Source organism: Pinus tabuliformis, chromosome 6 (genome assembly GCF_031772625.1).
Source record: "Pinus tabuliformis cultivar Carrire ecotype Pingquan chromosome 6, CPIR1, whole genome shotgun sequence".
NCBI lineage: Eukaryota > Viridiplantae > Streptophyta > Pinopsida > Pinales > Pinaceae > Pinus > Pinus tabuliformis.
Genome location: NC_142292.1, coordinates 973,242,959 through 973,252,274, shown reverse-complemented (window position 1 = coordinate 973,252,274; position 9,316 = coordinate 973,242,959). Strand labels below are relative to the sequence as shown.

General features: G+C 37.8%; 1 protein-coding gene and 1 pseudogene across 1 annotated transcript; both read right to left on the bottom strand.

Moving 5' to 3' along the window:
* Nucleotides 1-2,646: 2,646 nt before the first annotated feature.
* Nucleotides 2,647-3,882, bottom strand: LOC149262240 (zeatin O-glucosyltransferase-like). Its single transcript, XM_089376202.1, has one exon. The coding sequence runs from the start codon at nucleotides 3,880-3,882 to the stop codon at nucleotides 2,926-2,928; it is 957 nt and encodes a 318-aa protein (XP_089232328.1). The 3' UTR covers nucleotides 2,647-2,925.
* Nucleotides 3,883-6,034: 2,152 nt separating this feature from the next.
* On the bottom strand, nucleotides 6,035-7,970 carry LOC149262239 (cytochrome P450 750A1 pseudogene; annotated as a pseudogene).
* Between the last annotated feature and the right edge of the window lie 1,346 nt (nucleotides 7,971-9,316).

Here is a 9,316-nt window from a genome sequence, read left to right as displayed (position 1 = left end):
TAATTACATGTGCTACCACAATAATGCATGTAGGCTTGAATCAACGGTTCTTACGAAATACCTAGGGAAATCCACCTTATTATGGCTAGACTTTTACAGCTTGGACCAACTCTTTGGAATGTTGGGTATAATCAATCATGCAACCCTCTTCCTTTCTCTTTTCAATAAAATAAATCAATAACTTTAATTTTCACTTGACTTTAATTCAGTCTAAATTTGATTGGACTTGTCAACTTTAACTCTACTTTATGAGGACTCCTTATTTAAACCACTCTTAGAAAATAATTTAAAACAAATTATATATAATAAAATATCCATAAGAGGAATCCACATAAACCATGAAAAAACTCTGCATTTCACTACAAGTCTTGAAATGTATAATACATTACTCTCTTCGATATAGAGTCCCATAATTTTTTTCAACAACATTTAAAACATTACCAAATTCTAAAAATGACTTGTGAAAATTGCTTATTTAATTCTTCTTTTGTTTCTTTTTCTTTCATTCTTTCCAATTTTTCTCTCATCTAACTTCTCCATTGCTATTTTCTTTAGCGTGAAGGAGAGAGTAATGGCTCCCTTATCTGTGATTGCCTCCTCTTTTTTATGAGTTCCTTTCCATTTAATTTAAGAATAATGGCTTCTTTATTTGTGAGTGCCTCCTCTTTTTTATGAGTTCCTTCCCATTTAATTTACAAATTTGCTTTTAACAAACTAACAATTTTTTAATCAAAGAGAATGAAATAACACTCAAATACGACTATTGCTACAACTACAAAGAAATACAAAACAATAAATATGAATTGCTAAACTAATGCCAAGTCCATTGAATGGTTTTGCATTTATCATTTAAATCTTTATCAAAATCATTGTTGAATTCATACTTAAAGGTGTTGGAGAAGATCAGTTTGTTTTCAAAAAAATTTCTCACTCCTCTTTTCGAATTGTAGAGGCACCAATTGTGTTGAATGTTATCTACATTTTGAATGCCGATGGTGAGTCTTGCATATTTCCTGGAAACAAGTATATAATTTGGGACAATTGATCATAGTTCCACATAGTGGATACTCGTCCAATATGATTGTTCCTGGTTAGGGCTATTAAGCTCATAATATTAGGATCTTCAGTATTAACTATGGTGACTACATCTCCTTAATCCACTCGCATTCATAGTTGAATGCCAAAGAAAGTTTACAACTACTTCCAAACAACTCTTGCACACTGCCCAAATGTTGGACAATGGTTTTCCATGTTCTTGCATTCACGACCTTCCTTGCGGGTAGTGATGACTTCTTATTTATTTTTTCGAAGGTTTTGTGCAAAATGTGTTGTTCTCTTTCTATAAACCCTCAATCCACAACACCCTTGGTTCATAGCAATCTCTCGAGTCTTTCACCAGCTTCCTCTATTACTCCTTACCAATGCTCTAATACCATTGTTGGCTTTAATAGCCCACAACAAAAACATGAAAAAGATTACACAAAAAAATATCAAGGAACAAAGGGATCAAGAAAACCCTCTAAGGGGAAAATCTATTAAATTATATCATTCCCCTAATATTAATTTAGTCTACAAATAGTCCCTTATATAACTATAGGTGATCATTTCAACCAACTCTATAAATATCTCCATAACTTCCCTCATTTAGTAGAAAATCTATTAAATTATGTCATTCCCCAATATTAATTTAGTGTACAAATAGTTCTTTATATAACTATAAGTGACCATAAAACTTATTAATTTAGTGTACCAATAGTACCTTATATAACTATAAGTGACCATAAAAACTTATTTAAATCAACTAAGTCCATAACTATTTCCACAACTTCCCTCATTTCATGTAAACTTGTAAAATTAGCAAATAGTATAGCACATTACAAATTCATCATATTAATTTATCAAATAGCACACCTATAAACTGTTGCTTCAACATAAATGTTTTTTCTTTGTTTTTTTTAATAATTCAGGCAATAGCATTAGCATTACTTTACTGAAAAAATATTTACAAGATTAGCTATGCTTACCGACCTACTTCATGAGAAATCAGACCAATAACATAATAATAATACTTTCTTCCCTATAAACAATTTAAACTTTAAATAAAAACTTAAAAAATAAGAAACTTTTTTTTTTATGGTTTAACTGATAATCAGACCAATAACATAATAATAATACTTTCTTCCCTATAAACAATTTAAACTTAAATTAAAAACTTGAAAAATAAGAAACTTCTTTTATGGTTTAACTGATTGCTATCATACCTATTGCTATTTTTATTTACAATTGGAGTAGAGGACAAAAACAGCTAAAGAAAACATTTATTTATATAGAAATTCAAATTGAATGGCATTAGGGAAAGCGTCTTCCTCTTCAGAAGACGTGAACACTTGAGAGGTTTAGAGAAATAATAGATAACTAAATTCAATTTAAGTGTTTTTGAGAGGTTTAGAGAAATAAATCGATTTGAATAATTCAAATCAGTCCTTGTACTAGTGAAACTAATACAATTCATTTTCACCGCATATTCAATCAAAATCTATAGGATTGAATGAAACCATATTGTTGGGTACGTCGAGGAAGAGATATGCCTTCGAAAAATAGAATTGTGTAGAGGTTAAACGTCAAGAATGATGCACAATAAAATCACATCGTTCTGTAGAATAATGAAATTGAGAAACATAATATCACATTCTTCGGTCATATAATGAAATTGTAAAGCCTCTTTAAGTTGAATTCGCAACCAAAACTTCATTGCAAAATCATCTGGGCATTATGATGCAGGTCCCACATCACAACCTTTACATCAGTAAAATGGGTGAACAATATATGGCCTCCTCCCATTTCATTGTTTTCCCAATTTCTGCACCTGCACGTTGGGCATTTTATTCTAGGGCCTCCGCTCATTTCATTGTGATAACTTCAGCACTACACAATTATGTTCCTTTCAAGAACTTCAGACTGATTCGATAAAAGGTGATTAACAAACGTGTCTAATACTGCTTCAGAAGATGAGGGGCAGCTAGAGCCCAACTTGAGTTTAAGAGACGCTGCTCTTTCTCTCATTTGGACTCCATGCTCGCTATCCATCAACAACGTCACTCCATTGCCAATTTCCTTCCTGCTCATCCGTCCATCCTGGGTTGGCCGGTCGATCATGGCAGCAACCTGGAGGTGATTAACCTGCATTTTGGCATTGTAATGCTGATCTCCTCTGGTGGGCCATGCCAAGATAGGAACGCCCTGGATGATGCTTTCGACAGTGGAATTCCATCCACAGTGCGAGAGAAATCCTCCCACGGAGGGATGAGAGAGTATGAGCAGCTGAGGCGCCCAACCACGGATTATCAAACCCAATCCCTCGATTCGACCTTCGAAGCCCTCTGGAAGCACGTACTCTCCTCCTCCGCCATTACTAACCTGATGATCATGAGGACGATGATCAGGATGAGGAGGAGGAGGACGGCGATGGTTCTGTAAAACCCAAATGAATGGCTTCTGGGCAGCTTCCAATCCAAGAGCGAGCTCTGTCATCTCTTCATCGGAGGGACAGACTATGCGGCCGAAAGAAACGTAGAGAACTGATACAAGCGCCTTGGAATTCAACCATTCCAGACATCGATCTTCATCGATACTGCTCTTCATGTTGCGGATGGCGCTATCATGCGTTATAGCAGTACATGGTTCTGACTGATTCCAGAAAGAGGAGAAGGGCAAAAAAGGCCCTGCTGCCCAGATGGGCTTCTCTATCTCCTTTTCTGTGTATTCGATGAACGGAAACTCCAGCTCCCAGCGTGTGTTGACCAAAATTTCCACGCAGTCCTCGACCCCGTTCATCCACGGCGGGGATTGGGACCTCAAACCAGGAGGAGGAGGCAGAGGCATTTGTTCAGAAACGTTTTGATACTTTCACCACAAACTTCATGAAACGTCAGCGCTGGGCGAATGTAACACAAAAACCATGGTGGAAACCCAACAATGGTTCTGTCATCAGTTCATTCCAAAAATTTGAGCGCACATTGAAATTCAAATTTCAAAGTTTGGGGGGTTTTCAAAATTCAATCGTATATGTATCGTATACAAAGGGCATCCCGCTCAAAACTCAAATCTGAAATTTGAAATAGAGGGACTGTTGCCGCAACAAATATCCAGGTGATGTGCATTAATGGGAGTCAGAGCTACGGAGCTGCCCGGGAACATTGCTGGAGCTGAGTGATGAGATGTGGATGCATGGATGCATCCCTATGATCGGCTCTCCGGGTGACGTCAATCTGGTGTCAGGTAGGTGCATTAATGATGCTATAGGGTATGAAATAGGACTTGCCGACCATCCCCAATGGCAATTTACAGCCTCCATGATCCTGTCCAGAGTCCTTACAACGAGTGCTGGGGTCCACACTTCTTGACATTGGCTTGAGGAATCCTACAAACACTACCATCATAATCCTTTTAAATGAACGATTAAATCCATAATTTCTTATTCTCATATCATACATTCAATCATCATTGCTTAATCTCTCTAAAAGACTAAATGGGACCCTCTTTCAAAAACAACATCATCATATTGCAATCTTTCTTTGCATTGGGGAACATCATCATATTGCAATCTTTCTTTGCATTAGGGAAAGACGGAAAGAGGATGGAAATTTCACTACCAGATTTTAAAGTTAGTTATGATTTTAAACACAATATACTAAATGTAACATTAAAAAAACATGCAACATTAAAAAAACAAGCAAATAAAGACAAAAGATCAAATTAGAAATGTGGGGTACCAATGGTCTTATTATAATTTTTTGAAAACATGCGTAAATTTTTAAAAAATAATTATATATAGATTTAAAATTTTACATAAAATTTTTAAGTTATTATTTATTATATGGGTTTTATTGAGGAGTAATACCATACCACATGCATTTATAAAAGATATATATTGAAGAAGAATGACATAATGTATTGGGGATATATAGGGGTAGAGGGTTTTCATATTGGTATGTATAAAAAATATAAAGAGGCATAAAATATATTAATGAAAAAATAGATACCTACAATGAAAGTTAATGAAAAAATATAAAGAGGCATAAAATATGTTAATGAAAAAATAGATACCTACAACATCTAGTGAAAGTAGGGTTTTTTAAATTGGGAAGGTGTATTGGATTCGTATTGGCAGGGATTAAATAATGTGATTTTTAGAGGTATTTTCCAATATGTAATTGAATAAGAGGTATTGTTTAGAACGTCACTAACACACGTGATATGTTAGAAATTCATTGAATGAAGATCGATGTTATTTATATAATAAAAATTAATATTATAAAATTGAATAAGATTTAAAAGAAAAACATTATATAAAAAATTAAAATTATAATAATTATAATGAAATAGATATAAAGAAAATTATGCTAAAATATAATAAGTTATTAAAAAATGTTATTTTTATATTAATTAGTTAAAAATAACAATATTAAATATAATGTAAATAAAGCAACATTTTTATAATTATAACCATAGCAATAACCATAAGGACTAAACATGTTAGTCAACATCAATTGACTACTCATACTTCATATTTATTATCCAATATATTTAATGTTTCCATTAAGAAATGCCCATATTCATCCTAATCCACACAATCACATAGTGTCTAAGTTCATCCTACTCAAAACATTAAGGGAGTAGGTTTGAGAGTAGTGTCTAAGTTCATCCTACTCAAAACATTAAGGGAGTAGGTTTGAGAGGATAGTGAAGGGAGGTAGGTGTGAGAGGATAATGAATTTAGAATACCATTTTCTATGAATGATGTTAAATAATCAACACAATGTCATATAACATTAATATCAACCTCAAAAACATATATTATACTCACAAGTTACTACATCTACTTTATAGCACTTAAATTTCTAGTGAGCATTTATGGTAACAAAAGAATAGAAAAATAAAGGTTCAAAATACCTTTAAAAAATACTTGTCAACATTTTCAACATTATTATATTTATAAAGATCACATCATCATAAATTAATACAACCATATAAATTAAATAATAAATAAATATTTAATAAACATAAAAATACTTTTTTAAATATACGACAACAAAATATCTATATATAGATATATATCACATCGCTAAAATATATATATATCACATCGCTAAGATATATATATATATATATTATACTTTAATGAAATACATCCCGAAATACGACTTTGCAACCCAAGAGCCATGTAATTAAGTTAAACTAAATTAATGGCCTGTGTTACACATCCAAGCCCACTACCGAGCCTGTCATATCTATTATCTATATGGGTATTCTTTCAGAGTCCTCCGGGCGACCTGAGGGCTGGAATAGCAAAGAGCTCGAAGCGTCGTGGCATCGTTACGCCAAACGATTCACTCATATCCAGCTCCCCCTCGACTCCATCCTTACATTCCAAACTCCAATTGAAGCAATATATCAAGTGTGAAAATGCGAGGCTGACTGCTTCAAGAGCCAAAGCCATCCCTGGACATCCTCTCCTGCCAGATCCGAAGGGAATGAGCTCAAAGTCCCGACCTCGCACATCTATATTTGCGTTTCTGCCCTCCACCTCCATAAACCTCTCGGGCTTGAACGCCAAAGCGTCCTCTCCCCACGCACCCTGATCTCTGCCAATCGCCCACGCGTTGACTATGACCCTCGTTTTCGCCGGAATTAGGTATCCCGCCACAGTGCACGCCTTGGTCGACTCGTGAGGAAGCAGCAGCGGAGCCGGCGGATGCAATCTCAGCGTTTCCTTCACCACGCATTGCAGGTACTCTGCACCCACCACATCACACGCTCTTAATCGCCCGTGTTTGCCCACAGTTGCGTCCACCTCTTCCTGCGCCCTCGCCATTACACCAGAATTCTTCAACGTCTCCGACATCGCCCACTCCAAAGTAATTGCTGTCGTATCAATTCCAGCAGTGAGCATATCGAAAAGAAGGGCTTTGATCTCGCTCCTGCTGCTTAATTTTCTGTTTTTCTCGTCGGCCGCCCTCTCAGAGATGTCGAGCAGCACGTCCACAAAATCGTTCCCGCGCTCGCCGTTTGCCTCAGTACCGTTTTTAATGTGCTCATCGATAACCTCCTCCATCAACGCATCGAATTCCGCCTGCATTTTCTTCATGCGCCCTCTGATGCACTGCATATCCAGCCATGATAACCAACGTATGAAATCTCCGATATAAAAAGCACCCGTAAGAGGCGACATATTCCTCACAAATTCCCCCATTCTCTTATTGTTTCCCAAATTCTCCGGCGCGTCGGTCCGATATATTCTGCCCATCAGCATTCTGCAAATTATATTTGTCATGAAGGACAGCAGCGCCTTGCTCACATTCACAGGCTTCGCCCCATTCTCACTTTCCTTCCAAATAGAGCGGATCATTTCAGACACCTCCTCGTCCCGCCCTGATTGGAAGGACTCGATTCTGTTGGCAGTGAAGAGTTCTAGAATGCATATTTTTCTAGTTTGCCTCCAATAATCTCCATACGGGGCCAAAGCCACGTCCTTGAAATTGTAGGCCATATATTTCCCTGCAGCCGTTGCAGGTCGGCTAGCAAACACCAAATCATGAGTCTGCAGAAAATGTTTGGCCATCTCAGGCGCAGAAACCACCACTGTGGGGACTGAACCCAAGCGCAGATACATAATGGGACCATATTTGTCAGCAAGGTCTTTCAGAGCACGAGGTGGCAACTTTCCCAACATATGCAGATTCCCGATTATGGGCCACGGAGACGGCCCTGGAGGCAGCTCTGAACTCCTCCGTCTCTTCGACATCAAATGATATATGCAGAAGAAGAAGATGAAGACAAGTACCGTCATTCCAGCCGCGTCTGCTTTGGTAACTAAACTCACAGGCAACTTCTCGGATGAACCCATTTTTGTCTTCAATAAAATTACGCTCGCTTCTCTCTTCATGCATGTCCGAATTCCTCCGGACTACCGCAGCACCTATTTATGGATTTATGCTAATTAAATTAGAGATGCGTGAGTCATTAGCCTTACCCGTAATTTTTGCAGTGACGGTGATCATGAAAGCAGCTGGCTAGCCTGTTCAATATTTCTTTTCAATATCTCCTGTAAACGCACGTCTCTTTATTAGCGTTGACCCGTAATTTTTGCAGTGGGGGTGATCATGAAAGCAGCTGGCCAGCCTGTTCAATATTTCTTTTCAATATCTCCTGCAAATGCACGTCTCCTCTGAAAGCGACCCATGCAGTGAACGTGTAACATCTCCCCTAAGTTACTCAGGAAAGAATCATAAATGCTAAAATAAGTTAATTACTCATTAAAGAGTTGGTTGAATTTTACAAGTCATGTCAAATTGAGTTAAGTCATAGTGGAATGGAGTTAGGGGAAGGGATGCCATTACCCATCCCTCCACCTGGCGGACAAGCACGTGGACGGCACGCGGCGGTATACGACATGCGTCTAGCTTGGAGAGCTACCTGTTCTGCAGCGTGTCAACCATTAAAACTTCACCTGCCGACGTCCCGCCCGCTTGTTTTTGCCTTTACGCCGTGATGTGTGGTTTCCCTATGGGTTTTCTGTTCGGGTCCGGGGTTTGTTCGAAGCCCTCCGCCGACGATGGCGCGGCAGGGCTCCATCACCTATGCATGATGTCCGCCATGGTTGAGCTCATGTCCGCCATTGCTTGCTTGCACGAATCCATGGTTGGAACATGATTTCTGTTGTTCTTGTGTTTTTCCGCGTGCAATTGCTATTCAGTCTAGACTGCGGATGGTTTAGGGTTTCCTGGGTGGTCGTTTAATTCGCGCTATTCGCTGTTTGGGGAGGAGCCAGTACCAATTTACAGGTAATTGCAGGTTTTGGTGGTATTTGTGTGGTTTTTTGGGTTTTTTTTTCTCCATTTGCTCATTTGCTAATTTTTCCCACTTGTTGCAGGTGTGACAAGGCCGACGAGCGTTGAAGAAGGTCCGCCGAATGTGTGGCGAGCTTTGGACTTATGGCTTTGGCGAGCTCTAAACTTATGGCTTCTATCCGGTAGGATTTTAATCCTACCAGCCATTTTCTAAAGTGTTTTTCAACACCTCACCGTGTGTTTCTCAACACCTCACCTGGTTTATTGGAATTTTTGTTAAATTTGGAGACAGGTTTTGGGTTTTGTCAATTAAGCCATGGGATGTTGTTGGGTTTTGAGAAAAGTAATACCTGTATATAAAGATAGAGTGTCTCTTTTTTTTGTCAAATGTTAACCTGAAAATCTTGAAAAGTTGTTGTACTTCAGAATCTCCAAGTTATCGTCTTATAGCACTATCTTTTACCTTG